At 34.1% G+C, this 15303-nt stretch overlaps 1 protein-coding gene across 1 annotated transcript; it reads left to right on the top strand.

Moving 5' to 3' along the window:
- The first annotated feature begins 2631 nt into the window (after positions 1-2631).
- On the top strand, positions 2632-14217 carry LOC105292467 (transmembrane protease serine 11B-like protein). Its single transcript, XM_011360683.1, has 10 exons — positions 2632-2729; positions 6529-6644; positions 7500-7618; positions 7706-7773; positions 10028-10188; positions 10886-10924; positions 11441-11615; positions 12350-12609; positions 13083-13225; positions 14056-14217. The coding sequence occupies exons 1-10, from the start codon at positions 2632-2634 to the stop codon at positions 14215-14217; spliced, it is 1341 nt and encodes a 446-aa protein (XP_011358985.1).
- The last annotated feature ends 1086 nt before the right edge of the window (positions 14218-15303 follow it).

Here is a 15303-nt window from a genome sequence, read left to right as displayed (position 1 = left end):
CATTGTGGTTAGCACATTTACCTGAGAACCACTGATCAGGACAAAAGAAGTACAGAAGTTTTCTTTACCTCAATTGATATCAACAGTCGATATATCAGCACATTATGTACAGGTAAGTGGAGATTTGCTTGCCTAAAATTCTGACATAAATAGAACCAACATTGTTTCACGAATATGATTCCTATCCAAAAGTTGTAGTAAAATAATTGAGTAAGTGTAGTAAAATAATTGAGTAAATATAGTAAAATAATTCCACAGAAATTTGAATTTTCTGCATCGAGACAACGCTATCATATACATGCATTTGTATTGGGAATCTGTAGTTTCATGAAATAATTTGGGGAGTGTTTCAAAAAGGTTAAATGAAGCTTAACATCTTGTAAATATAAAATTATACTAATGCTCAACTGTTGTAAAGTGGAGAGGAGGAGGCAGAAAGATTTTTTTCTCTTATAAATCAAATGTTAAATTATTATTGGTGATGATTATGATTATGACACCCTCGTATTTTTTAAACATCTTGTGCTTTCTAAGTGCTTTCATAAATATTGTTTTGAAACTCACAGTATCATTGCTTCATAGGTGTTTTCTATAGAATCATATATAAAACTGTGCATTTTTATTTGTAAAATATTCATGAACTAAAATAGTATAATTATGTATAGATATATGCTGTTTATTTTTAAAGTATCTAACTAAATAATTATATTAGTAAACAGTGATCATTGATATCGTTTTTAAAATGTACTTTTAGCTCACGAGGCATTTTCATCAAAATATGTGCAAAATAGCAAAATTCAGAGAACCTAATTATAAAATATTTAATGTTCAGACAACTGTGAAATATAAATACATGCTTTATACAAATATTTCTTTAAAAATGTGCATCTTGAGTCAATAGTTAAGCCCTTAAGACATATATATATTTATACATATTTTTTATAATATCAGTATTCATATAAAAATGTGATTAGAAACTGTGTCATGACAGAATATACTAAAAACATTTTTTCTTGAACTAAAGTAAATAACTTATTGTTTCATAATTTTTTATTCAAGAAATTATATTATTTATAACCCTGTTCTATTAGCCACATCTCTGATCTATCAGTAAAGGAAATAGTAATCATACACCTTTAAATGTGAAGAGGAAATAGAATGATTTGTTTTATTTTGTTTTGTTTTGCCTATAAAGTAGTCATCAACTTTATGCTGGGTGTATGATTTTCTTTTTATTTATAGGCACCTCCTCCTTCTCCTTCAATATTTTGACATTTGTGTGAAGTCCTAACCTGAAAGATTTCAAAGGATTAAGCCATTGTTTATAAGCACCCCTAGTTACCTAGGCAAGTTCTGAGCACTAAATCAGTGGTTAACTTCTCAGAGGGAAGCATTACTCTAATTGCTTAGAAGAGCTTAGAGACCTTAGTTAACCCTGTGGTTATACTTGGCTGCCCTAATGATGAACGGCCAAGAGAAACAAACAAACAAGAAAACAATAGAAGTGAAAATCAAGACTTTAAAACCACATTTTGTCAATTTAAATTTTTTTCTTATATTTAGACCTTATGAATAGAATGGAAAAATTTCAAAAGAAAGCTGTGTTTTAGATCCTTGCCAAGGTAGCCTTGAGAGTTTATGGACAAGAGTTTGTTTGTTTGTTTGTTTTTTAATGGCAATAAATCACACAGAGAAAGTTAAGTACCATATGATTTCACTTACATACAAAATCTAAGGAACAAAAAGAACAAACTAATCAAAAACAGACTCACAAATATAGTGGACAATTTGGTGACAGACAGAGGAAAGGGTTAGGAGGTTAGGAGAATGGGGTGAAGAGTTAAAGAAGTACAAATTAGTAATTGATAGTTCGTCATGAGGATGGAGAGCACAGCAGAGGGAATGCAGTTAGCATTAATGTAATGGCTAGGTAGAGGACCAGAGGAAGGAGGGAGCATTTGGGGGGATCGTTTTATAAACTATATAAATGTCTAACTGATGTACTGTATACTTGAAACTAATAATAAAATAAAATTTTTAAAAAAGATATAATAATATCGTGGATCCTTTTTCAGTAATACCTTTATGTGATTTTTCAGAATTTGTAGTGTGGACTACTAGAAATATTGGCTGAGGAGCTGAGTGATTTTTCCACCTGAGAAGTCTGTCATTCTTAAACACTTATTTAATCTGCATCGTGGTTTGTAAGATCTTTAGATTTTGAGTTAAAGTTTGCTACAACCCAGAGAAGCATATGGGCTGATGACAAGCAGTAATCAAAATGGAAGAAGAGGATAGGAAAAATAAATTAAAAATTCTACATTGTTTTCAATGAAAGAAAATTGAAAATAAGAAAGTCATTTCAGTTCTCTACTTTTAAATCATTGTCTCTGGGTAAATTCTAAGATATCTTGTTTGATCAAATTTTAATAGGTTTAGATTTATTTCTGTTCTTATAACAATACAAGTTCTTAAAACAAGCTGTGGGGTTAAGAGAAGAAAATTTGCCCAAATCTATATGAAGTTCTGTTCTAAAGTAAAGCTATAAAAATAAAACTAGTCAAGCAAGAAATGTACAAATATATCTTCAACTAAGAGACTATTGGGGAAAAAAGTAATTATTAAAAGTTCATGGGAGACAGAAAAGTAAAGAAAGGGCGTGGAGTAAAGATTAGAGAACAAAGCAGTGAGCGAAGTAGTTTTGTTGGTGTTGAATGCTTACGAGATGAGTAAGTGCTTACCTATTGATGAAAAGTGAACAATATTCTGAATTTGACAGTTAACATGTGCTGACAATGTAAAGTCTTTTGAGAGGTACCAAACAGTAAGACTAAGAAATTCAGGAAAGGTATGAAAAACTGAGAAATTAGTCATAGTTAGAATGGATATATATGTTTACCTTAAAAAGAGAAATATCAATTCTGTACAATATTTTATATAACATGCACTATAATATATCAATCTAGTTTTAGCTTTGTTACTTCCCTGTTTTTGGGTGACTCCTAAGTTGACATCCCAGCTATATTTCATTAGTTAATTACCAGTCAGATATCTCCAGTCATGTACTGGAAATGTAAATGCCTTTCAAACTCAAGATATATAATATTTATCATTTTTCTCCCCAAGTTACCTCTTCTAGGCTTCAATTTAGTCTCCTTTACTTCTCGAGGTAAAATCTTGTGTCATCTTTCATATATTCCCATCTTTTACCAATATAACTAACTAATTACCAAGTTCTGATAAATATTTTACTGTAACCTTTATTAAATTCATCACTTGCTTTTATTACTACCACCACCCAGGATCCCATCATGCCATTTCCATGGATTACAGTAGCCTCTTTCCTCAGTGGTCCTCCCCTTTTTCTCCCTCCTTCGCACTATCATCATGCAAACTGCTTGCAGATTCATCTTTCTAACACTGCATGTCCTCATGTTGGTCATTTCCACAGGATAAAATCAAAATCTTTTGATTAGCACAGAAAGATTTTCATAATCTGTAGCCCCGTAATTTAGCCATCATACATAATCCAGTTGTCCTTAATATTCTTTGATCTCATTCATTCACTCCTTTAACAAGTATTATCTATAATGTGCTAGACATCACACTATGCTCTGGATATAAAATAAGAAATAATAACATGACTCCAGACAGCAACATGGTCACAACTAGGAGTAAAAAGATTCATGTAAAAATAAAAATTACTCTCAATGTAGGTCCACAATAGGCTGGCCATGGAAGACTTCAATGAAAAGGAGATGATAAAGTTGAGTGACAAAGTTTGAGTAGAAGCTCACTGGGTAGATTTGAGATGGACATTTTAGGCAGAAGGACCAGAGTGTGCAAGGATACAGAGGTGTGAAAGGGTCTAGTTGTCCATGGAACTCTGAGTATTTGGAAGTGACTCCATCATAGGTTAGAAACATAGGTTGGAAAGTGAGAATGAGATGATGGAGAGCTACCCTAAGATAGGGGCATAGTTTATTTATAAAAACATGAGGAAAAACAGAGTGTGGATTATAGTTGAAGATAAGTTCACAAACATGATAATGGTGTTGTAAATATTCTCTTCTGATGCCTTCTATTTTCTCAGTGGACCAGGAAGTAAGGTTATTAGCTGAGATAGAGGATGAGGCAGAAGGTGCTAGAGGTTTAAGGAAAGAGAATTATGAAATAGTTTTAAAAGGGAGTAAAAAAATAATCAATGCAGAGCTATGTATAATAGTCAAGATATGGAAGTAATCTAAATGCCTATCAGTAGACGATTGGATAAAGAAGAGGTGGCACATATATATAATGAAATATTATTCAGCCATCTAAAAAGAAATCTCAAGTCAAATGCCATTTATATGTGGCATCTAAAGAACAAAACAAAACAAACAAACAAACAAACCAGAACGAAAATACTCATAGAAACAGAGATGCTTACCAGATGAGAGAGCGGTTGAGGGGTTGGGCGAAAAAGATGAAGAGATTAAAAAGCACAAATTGGTAGTTACAAAATAGTTATGGGGATGTAAAGTATAACATAGAGAATTTAGTCAATAACATTGTAATAACTATGTATAGAGCCAGGTGGTACTAGACTAATTGGGGGGATCACTTCACAAATTATATATAAATGTCTATCCACTACACTGTATACCTAAAACTAATATAAAATAATATTGAATGTCAATATTATTTAAAAAATAAAAAAAAATTGAAAAAATATATATTTCAAGTAGAATAGAAGATAGATTTAAAAAGAAACATCATGTTCTCATGAAAGCATCAGCCCGATTTATTTTTTATCTGAGATCTAATACATCATACTCATTGCCCACAATGTTACTTCTAATCTGAAAAACCTGACAATAGCCCTGGCTAGATTAAAGTTTTTCAGTAGTTTGTCATTAAGATAGCACATAGTTAAGTGAGAATCTGCATTACCAGCAGTGTAGTGCAAATTATCAGGCCCTTTTAGGAATCTGAATTCACTAGATCTGAGGGAGCATATGATAATTTGCATATTTAATAAGAGCTTTCAGGTGATTCTAATTAAGATTATCCTCCAATCACACTTAAAGGAAATCCAATTTTTTAAGACAAAATCTCAATGCCCTTGTGTGGCATCAAAAGCATTTTTTACTGCTGCCTGTTTGTAAATTAAGATTCTCCACAGGAACAGAACCAATGAGATCTCTAGATAATGGATTAGATAGATGATAGATAGATAGACAGATGATAGACAGATCCTATTGGGTATAGTATATCTTATATATCTTTATTCCCATAAATTTATACTTATTATCTGTCTGTCTATCTGGAGATTAAGAGAGAAATCTTAAGGAATAGCTTCACACAATTGTGATGTTGGCAAGTTTGAAATCCATAGGACAAGTTGGCAGGCTGGAAACTCAATTAGGATTTCTATGTTATACTTCCATGGCAAAATTCCTTCTTCTCCCAGAAACCTCAGTTTTAGCTCTTAAGGCCTTCATCTGATTGGATGAGGCCCACTCACATTATCGAAGGTAATCTCCTTTACTTAAAATCACTGATTGTAAATGTTTATTATAGCTACGAAATGCCTTCATAGCAACATGTAGACTAGCATTTGACCAAACAACTTGGCACCATGGCCTAGCCAAAGTTGTCACTAAAATTAACCATCTCAGTCTAACTTCATCTTTGACCAACCTATGACTCAAAGTTTGCTGCAAGAAAATTGAATTGCTGGTCATTCTTTGAGCACTGCATATTTTTCTCTTTTTCTAGATGTCTTTCCATGCCCCTTTATCTGGACAGTTCCCACAAATCCCTATTTCAACTAAGGCAGAGGCTCTCAACACGTATTTGTTGTATAAATGAAACACAATGAAAATACCTAACTTATTGTAGGGTGATCACAGCATGCATGTGATGTCTTTGAACCACAGCCATAAATAAGGTAGTAAGAGAGATGGACACTACTCTGACCCAATATAGCAATTCATATTTGCCTGTGTTCTTTGTATATAATAAGGACATAATAAATAAAATCGGATCATGATCATACATTAAAAAATTATGATAGGCTTAGGCATAAAGAATTTCTAAGATATTTCCTTTCCCCACCCCTTTTTCCCTCACCCAACCTGGACAGTTCTTCACTTATTGCTGCTAACTCTGTCACTACCCATTGATCATGGGAGGGAACTAGATGTTAAGTATAGATAACTTGGCACCAACCACCAGATTCCTGAAAAATAATCTCATAGCACAGATCCATAGAGGTTCAATTGATCATAAATTCTCAGATAAGTTCATGGGATTTTTTTTCTCTGTTCCCTCTATCCCTCCTTTCTCCTTTTTCTCTTTCCTTCCTTTTTTTCCTTCCTTCCTTCCATCCTTCTCTCATTCTCTCTCTCTCTTCCTTCAAATGTCTTCAGCTACTACTGTGCCTAAATTGTGGAGCTTCTAAGAGTGAGCAAGAAGAAAGAAATAAAAACTTGAAATGACCAATTTTTCTGTTATATCCTTCATATTTATATGCTTTACTTGCAGACCAGTCACAACTTCCCGTACATCTTTGCCACTATGGATGATTGCCCTCATTGTGTTTGGAGTGTTGGCAATCCTGGGAGTAACTATTGGTCTCCTGGTTCATTTTCTGGCAGTAGGTTGGTAAATAAATACATTTCTATTTATTTCAGTTTGTTGTAAACTTTATTTTCATTTCTACAAAAGAAAAAGAGACAATGAATTCTCTCTTTAAAATGCTTATTTCTGGGATCTGGAGAAATAAGCATTGTTAACATTTATCAAATACTTTATTGCAGACATCATTTTGAACATACATAGGTAAAAGAATATATACCACATAGAGACATGAATGTATAGATAGATAATTGATAGGCAAAAAAAGTACTCTAGCAAGATGGTATTATATATGTTACTTTATAATTAAAATATTACATCTATTTTTGTGAAGAGAAACCAAAGGATATTGAATTTGACTAATTTTTCTTCATAACAAAAACATTCATTTAAAGTCCCTTTAAAAGATTAAAAAAGACTTTGTAAACATAAGAACAGTTAGAATTATTTTTTAAAAAATGTTTTAACTTTAGACATTATTGTATTTAAATCCTGCTATAAAAGGCAAGAAAATCAGCATACTTACACATCTCATTTCTCCCTCACACTTCCTTGTAGCTTACTAGCAATACTATTCTGTCTGACAATTGATTATTCTAGACAAAAATCTTATTTATAGTATATGGTCTTATCTGTTTCAATTGAGATGTGACTCTCTTTTCTGACTTTTACTAGTATATATCTACTTCATTCTTGATCATACAAGCAGTTTCCATGATGCCCAAGTTATCTATTCAACCAAGCCAGGAAGATTCACAGCATTTATCAATGTCTAATATAAGCACAATACTTGCTAGATGGTATTACTATGTGATTTATATCTGGATTTGAAATCCATTTCACTTGAATAATTCTTGGATCATTTCTTTATCTCACAGAAAACACAACCTACAACTATCAAGGTAGCTTTAAAGTGCTGGATATCCCATATAACAGAAATTATGAAAGGGAGACATCACCAGAAAATAACTATCTTAGTGAAATTCTTGAAACTAAGGTAAATTAGTATATCCTATATTTATTTATTAATTCTCTGACATATATTATTGGAATTTGATGTTTGACTCTATTTTCTCTTTAACAGATGGTTGATGCATTTCACAGTTCTAGCATTTACAGACAATATATCAATTCTCAAGTCATCACACTTGTGTAAGTAACAATAACAGAAAAGAGATCAACCTGTCATACATATTATTATGCTGAAAGTTCCTCTGTAAAAAGTATATTGATATATTATAGTCATTAGCTAATGAGTTATTAATATTCAGTATTGTCTTAAGCTAAGTGTCAGGTTAATTGTTAAGTATGAACCCAAAGCAAAGATTGGGCTATATAGTTGAGTTCATCAGGTCTAATGAGAATGTATCAATCCTTAAATTACAGATAATGTATCCCTCTGTTTTCATAAGTTTTAAAGTCCAGCAAGCATTAGGTGGTCCCTAAGACCAATGATTGATGATCTGACATTTTTACTTAGCAGTAGCATAAAGAAAAACCTTTTTTTTCATGTCTTTTTCCTTTCAAGTCAGCTAAACACCTTATAAAACTTCCTTAGAGTTCTTATAAGATAGAAAAGACCATATCTACACTAGGCTTTGATGCCAAGGAAAGTCTTCTAGTCACCATAATAAAAAGCAAAATATCTATGCTGTGTTCTCTGCATGTGGGTTTGGAGTAGCATGGAATAGCAGAGGGGGCCTTACAATGAAAGGTAGACAACCTGAGCCCAGCCTTTACCACTTAGTGGCCCTAGAGCCTTGGGTGAGTCACTGTATCACTTTGAGTCTGCTCCCCTAGCTGAGAAATATTGATAATAATGCCTACACTGTTTCCCTCATAAAACTGTACTCTGGATCAAAGTGAAAATATTTGCAAATAAAGTTCACGTGAAGGGAATTATTGCTTTTACCTTTTTCAATGCCACCAAATTATGTCTGCCTTTTTTTCCCTCCTCTTGGAACTCAAGAGACTCCTGGACTTATAGAATAGATCAAGATCTCAACTAGCATTAACTGTGGGGGTCGATTTTAGTATCGGAAAGAAGTTAAGACTAAAATTAAAGGGCCTGTGTACCTCTCAGAGAAAAGAGCAACCATCAGTAGTCTTATTCTTTGTTTTCTTATGCATCTAACTTAGGTATCTATGTGAAGCATGAACTCACAGGAGGTGATGAAGAGGCACAGTTTTCCATTTCAGTACACCCTGTTACAATAATCAAACTTACATGAGATGAGTACGGCCTAGGAGTGATTATTGATTTATATACCAGAAGACTGCTTATCCATTATGGATATTCAAAGCATAATCATGCCAATTCAGACACTAGCATAAGGGCTGCTTGATAATTCCCACCTGTCTATTGGCCAGCCTCTTGGGTTGCTTATCTCTTTCCCAATTTCAAACAAATCTTTCCTGAACTTCACAGTCAGTTTAATTTTCCTCAAGCATGGTTTTTCTTAACTTCTCTTCACTGTTACCCTTCAGCTAGCATTAAAGACCCTCCTGCATCTGAGCCCAATCTCCTAGATATCATTGTCATTGGCTGACTGGGCATAGGGTGACAGAATGCACAGTGTAAAAAGCCCAGGTTATGGAGTCAATTGTACTGAATCTGGATCCTAGTTTAGTAGCTGCGTAATCTTGAGCATGTTAGGTAACCTCTCAGAGCTTCAATTTTTCCTTGTCTATAAAATAAAGATGACAGCTATGCTGATAGGTTGTTGTGGAGACTACATGTAGTAATAAACACAGAAGATGCCCAATAAATGATAATCAACGTTATTGCTTTCCAGTTATTCTGAAATACTATTCTTCCTCTTCTCTGACTGATGAAATTTTCTGCTTGATAATAAAGTAGTGATGAAAATACTTTAAGGTCCAATGTGTATGTCACCTTTTCCATGAAAATTTCTCTAATCTCTTAAGTAAAAAATGACCTAGTCTTCCTGGGATTATCTGCAGATAAGAAAATTATCTTACCACTTCTGCCTCATTTATTATGATCATTTGTATAGATGTTTTTTCTCTAAAAATCTGAAAATTTCTTGAGAGTAAGAACCATGTCTTAGTCACCTTCAAATTACCCTAGAGCACCTAGCCCAGTTATTAATCTATAGCAGTTGTTCAATAAATGATTGATGAATGCATAAATAAATGAGCCAGTTCTTACTTCTACCCTTTGCTATTGTTCAGATTTGTAGAACGTCTTGCCTTCTAAACTGAATAATATAACTGCATGCATATTTTCACCAAGTTAATGTAGGCAGGTGGATAATCCTGAGATTAAAGTGAAAGTACTACACAAACCCATAAAAAAGCAGAAGGATTAAGATATGAAAAATTGGGGAATGAAGAAGGAAATTCAATTTTTTAGCAACATGTGACATCTTTATGTTGTTTTCAGTCCTGAAAACAACAGTGTGACAGCACATATATGGCTGCTGTTCAAGGCTCCGAGATCAATGAAGGAAAACACAAGAAGAAGAATTGAAAGCATCTTACGTCAGATGCTGAGTAACCACTCAGGGTCCTTGACTACAGATCCTAATTCTCTTAGGCTCATGGGTAAGCTTATGCATTAAATGGCAGCCGTGTGACTTTCATTTTTTGTCTCTAACACATATTACAAGCACCAGACACAAAGCTGATCCTCAATTTTTGTAAAAAATGATTGTCACTGTTTTACATCAGAGCAATAATTAATATTCTTCATTATGAAAAACATTCAAATTATGATAATGCTACACCTTAAAATTGGTTCTGAGGGGAAAATGTTACTTCTTATTCTAAAGCAGATAGCAAGACTTTGAACAGCTTCTATAAGTAATGATGTGTCTTGCTATTTTCATAATCTCCTATAACTTTCAAAAACAGCATAAGATCTGCCATTATGACAGGTCACTTTTTAAAAATTATTTTGGTATACTGATGGAACTCAGGTTTACTTGTGGAAACTTCCTATTCTTCTAAAACAAAAATGCAATTTTCCATTTTAGATAATGTAGAATACAATTCCAATGAAATAAAAGAAGTCTCTCATATGGAAATGTGAAGGTGGTATTTTCATATCATACGTTCGCGTACAGTAAAAGAACAATTTAAATAAATCAATGTTCTTTCCTTTTTTTCAAAGTTTTATTCTGAGATTCCAAATTACTTCTGGACCTTCTTGCTCTGTGGGACCTACCATCTTACACTATTGGCCCCAGGGTCAGTGGATTAATGCTAGGTATTTATCGTGTCTTTTTTTGTTTTATTTCAGAAATCAGTAAGGTCGATGCTGAAAAGATTATCAACAGCCGTAAGTTTAGATATTTTTAAATTAAATATATGAGATAATATAAAACATAACAGTCAAGATTTATTACTCTTGGTCAGGCATAGCTCTAAGTGTTTTACATATGACTTATTTAATTCTCACAATCATTCTAAAAATGAGTATTATTATTACCATCCATTTTAGAGATGGGGAAACTGAAGCACAAAGAAGTAAAATAATTTGCCTGAATTCAACTAGCTTGTAAATGTTGGTACCAGAATTAAAATCAGGGAGTCTGGTTGCTGTACTTAACCAAGACTACCTGTCCCCCATAGCTTTCACAGTCCCCAAGAGCTGAGATGTCTTGGAGGTACTACACTGGGTATGGAGGTGATTCAGGACCTGCTAGTGATTTCTGTACAGATAATTCTGTTCTTGTCTATGTAAGATATTGTCAGACAGAACTATACAATAATGATTCACTTTACTCTCAGCTTTGTAATTAAACAAACACTGTCTTCCTATTCTCAATGAAACAAAACTGACTCCCTCTGACAGGCTGTGGGAGACGAGCAAGGATGTCAGCTACGTATGACAGAGTCAGGGGAGGTTCTAACGCTCTGGAAGGAGAATGGCCATGGCAAGCAAGTCTCAAAAAGAATGGCCAACACAGCTGTGGGGCATCATTGATCAGTGAAAGATACTTGGTGACTGCAGCTCACTGCTTTCAAAAGTAAGTTCATCATGTTGTCCAAAGCCAGGGAGAGCAAAGGCTCTGGAACAGTTACAGTTTACACCTGTTAGCCCAGTTTAATTATCAGTATCATTCCCTTTTATTATCAAAAGTGTCTTGGAAGGTTTAGAAGACAAATTATATGGTAAGTCAATCTAAAGTAAGAATGGATAGAGTCATTGATTTTTCATACAACATATTTTTCTCACATGATTTTGATCTTACATCACGTTATACTCCAGACATCCCAAACTACTTGTAGTTGCTAAAAAACTCTCTCTCCCAGTCTATACATGACATGCCTGCCCTCCTCTCCTTTTCTTTAAGGCAAATATGACTCAGCTCTATAGTTTCATACAAAACACTACTTACACTAAGAAATTTTCCATTCCTTAGAGAATACAGATTTAAATCCTCCTTTTTTTTTGTGGTCCCACTAATTATATACACAACCATTCAAGCAATTATAATTACCTATGTTTATGCCATTTGTCAATGTATTTAAATTTCTTAAAGGCATGGGTTATTTATTTTTTATTTCTATATCCTCATTCCCTTACATAGTGTATGGTGTAGGGACTCAAACAAGATTTTTCAAATGAATTTAAAAATAAGGTTGTATCACTGCTAATGGACTATCGAGAAAGAAAATATTAATGTCATGAAAAGAATATAGTAGATGTGGGCTGTATTTCTATTATTTTGAAATAAATACATGATTTTTGTTTCTTTAGGACACAAAATCCAAAGAACTATACTGTCAGCTTTGGCACCAAAGTAAGTCCCCCCTATATGCAACATTATATTCAACAAATTACTATTCATGAAGACTACATCCAGGGTGAACATCATGATGATATTGCACTTATACTGCTCACTGAGAAAGTTGTATTTAAGAATGATGTACATCGAGTTTGTCTTCCTGAAGCCACACAGATTTTTCTGCCAGGTGAAGGTGTTGTTGTTACAGGATGGGGAGCATTTTCATATAATGGTAAGTCCAATGAAAACTTAACATAGTGTGTAAGGTATAAAAGAAATAAGAAAAATAAGTAATATAGGTACATAGTCAAAGGTATCATTTACCTCTGGATACCCAGTACTCCCTGGTGATCTCTCAGGAAATGGTGCATATGGAGTTATGATTTTGCAAATTGCCTTGGTTTGGAACATTCCAAAGAGATCAATTTGTTTGTTGAAACTCCCTAATTTAGAGAATCTACTTGAGAAAGTTCTGGTCCAAAGATGTGAGAAGAGAGATAAGGACATAGAAAGGCAGTATTAAGATGTTTCACATTATTCTTCGAACATTTCTTTTTCATTGGTTTGAGTGAGGGAACTGAGTGGGATTTTTCACCCTAGGAATAGGCAAGAGTCAAATATATGCCTTATGCACAGAGGACAAAACAAATTTTCATCCTTCTGTTTCAGAGCAGCTCTTTTGCTGATAATGTTTATTTCCTTTAGGTAAATACCCAGTGTTACTCCAGAAAGCACCTGTGAAGATTATTGATACAAACACCTGTAACTCTAGGGAAGCATATGATGGTTTGGTGCAGGACACAATGCTATGTGCTGGGTACATGCAAGGAAATGTTGATGCCTGCCAAGTAAGTCCAGACGTTGTTCACAATGACCACATAATAATACCAAACTATTGGTATTAGTTTTAGAAAATTTTCAATATGGAAAGAATTCTATACTGTAATTAATTTGTACTTTGACAATTCTGTCAAACTCCCTCTCAGCTTTGGCACTAAAGTAATTCTCTCCTATATGCAATGCATGTTTATAAGTGTTTAACAAACGCTTACTTTGGACTTACTCTGAACCAAGCACAGACTGAAGTCCTTGACAGACATTAATATATTTAATCGTCATCACAACTTTATGATGTAGCTGCTATCATTATCATTTTATAGATAGGAAAACTGAGGTGGAGAAAGTAAAGTAATTTGCACAAGGTCACACAGCTAGTTAAGTGGGAGAGCTGGCATTCTAAAAGAGGTAGTTTAGCATTACAGTCCATACTCTTAATCATATTTCAATAATAGATTAGTCTCAGAAAGTTTTCAATTATTTTCAGCTAATTTCTCTTATCTTCTTAGCTTCTTTGTGGCAAGGGCTCTGCCCACTTTTCTCAGATACATTATACTCCAAATTTATCAATAATATAAGTCTCCCAAAGCTTTCTCATAGAACTAGACCTTGTAACATTAGTTCATGCCTTCAATGTACACCTCAACCCCAGAGAGCCCTAGGAAATATATTCTGGCCAGTCATAGTTTCAGTGAAGGGTGAAGCAGAGATTTACACTATATACCTTCCTATGGTCTTTATAAAGCATGAATCACAAACTTCCTCTGGGCTTAACATCTAGTGTAAGTCAAGTACCTGGGAGTAAATTCTCATAATGATAAATATTCTTTGTTTTATTTAGGGTGACTCTGGAGGACCACTAGTTTATCCCAATTCTCGAAATATTTGGTACCTTGTTGGAATAGTGAGCTGGGGAGTAGAATGCGGTAAAATCAATAAGCCAGGCGTCTATATGCGAGTGACTGCCTTCCGCAACTGGATTGCCTCCAAGACTGGCATCTAAAAGAAAAGCATCATGTAGAAACTCTCTTAGGTTATTTTTAACTGTTACTCCAGAGCCTTAATTAACATGCATTCTAAATTAGTGTGTATATTGGCTGTTTTGAAAGAATTGTGGTCTTGAGAAAATATTTATGAACTTTAATTTTAAACAGACTCTACAAGACAAAATAGGAAATCTCATGTTTAGTGGAGAAAAATCTAAGCAACGTAAGTGCTCTTATCAAAAACTGACTATTACTATTTGTTTTCTATTTCATGACCCCACATTGTGGTTATCTCACCATAGCATAAAGCTCTTGATTTTAGGGATTCAGACTTTATAAAATTACGAAAGTATGTCCTTGTCCATTGTAAGTTACCAGGCAGCACTGTGAGAGCCTGGAACCAAAACCTTCTGAAAGTTAGGTTGGAACATGCTGTATCTGCCTTCATGTTATAGTTTTTGGGGAAGGGATGTGCTTGTGAACTAAATCTGGTCAGAATTTAGGCACTGACTCAGAGTCTCTTATTCTGAGTCTTGATCAGCTCTTGCGGTCATTATGAAAGGATTTCACCATCAGCAAAACTGGGCAAAACAACACATTTTAGATTTACAGATATCAGGTACACTAATTCTTTAGTGTTGTTACAGGTTTCTATAGAAATTCTCTATTTGTAACATATATAAAAAGAATGAACCATGAAAATGTGTAATGTATTTTAATTAAAACAAATTTAAAATCAGACCATCTTTGTTCAATATGACAATTTTTTTCTTTTTATTCATTTGTTCTCTTGAGAGTCTTGCAGGTGGCGCTCTCTCTCTCTCTCTCTCTCTCTCTCTCTCTCTCTCTTTCTATGTTACTGCTTTCACTTAGACATTAGCTTGGAAGAGGGCTTCAGAGTGGTTAAAAAGCTACCTTAAGGCAAGAAGGACAGGCTCAGGCAAGCCAGGAAGTATAGTGGGTGGGTCCCGCAAAGGCCACTATGTACATGAGAGGCTCCTAGTCACTCTTGAGGATTAGGCCAGCTCAGCCAGGGTTGGGGCCTGAGAGCTTGGGGAGTTTGTTCAGGTGGCCACCCATCTTCTGAATGAGTTTCAGCTTTA

Source organism: Pteropus vampyrus, unplaced genomic scaffold (assembly GCF_000151845.1).
Source record: "Pteropus vampyrus isolate Shadow unplaced genomic scaffold, Pvam_2.0 Scaffold57, whole genome shotgun sequence".
Lineage (NCBI taxonomy): Eukaryota > Metazoa > Chordata > Mammalia > Chiroptera > Pteropodidae > Pteropus > Pteropus vampyrus.
Note: the sequence above shows the minus strand (reverse complement) of the source record. Positions and strands in the feature narration are given on the sequence as shown.

Excerpts from the sequence above, each read along its gene's own strand:
- LOC105292467 (XM_011360683.1), top strand. The coding sequence starts at position 2,632 with ATGGGAGACAGAAAAGTAAAGAAAGGGCGTGGAGTAAAGATTAGAGAA. Across the intron at positions 6,645-7,499 it reads GGTTCATTTTCTGGCAGTAG|AAAACACAACCTACAACTAT; the intron begins GTTGGTAAATAA and ends TTTATCTCACAG. Across the intron at positions 7,619-7,705 it reads GTGAAATTCTTGAAACTAAG|ATGGTTGATGCATTTCACAG; the intron begins GTAAATTAGTAT and ends TCTCTTTAACAG.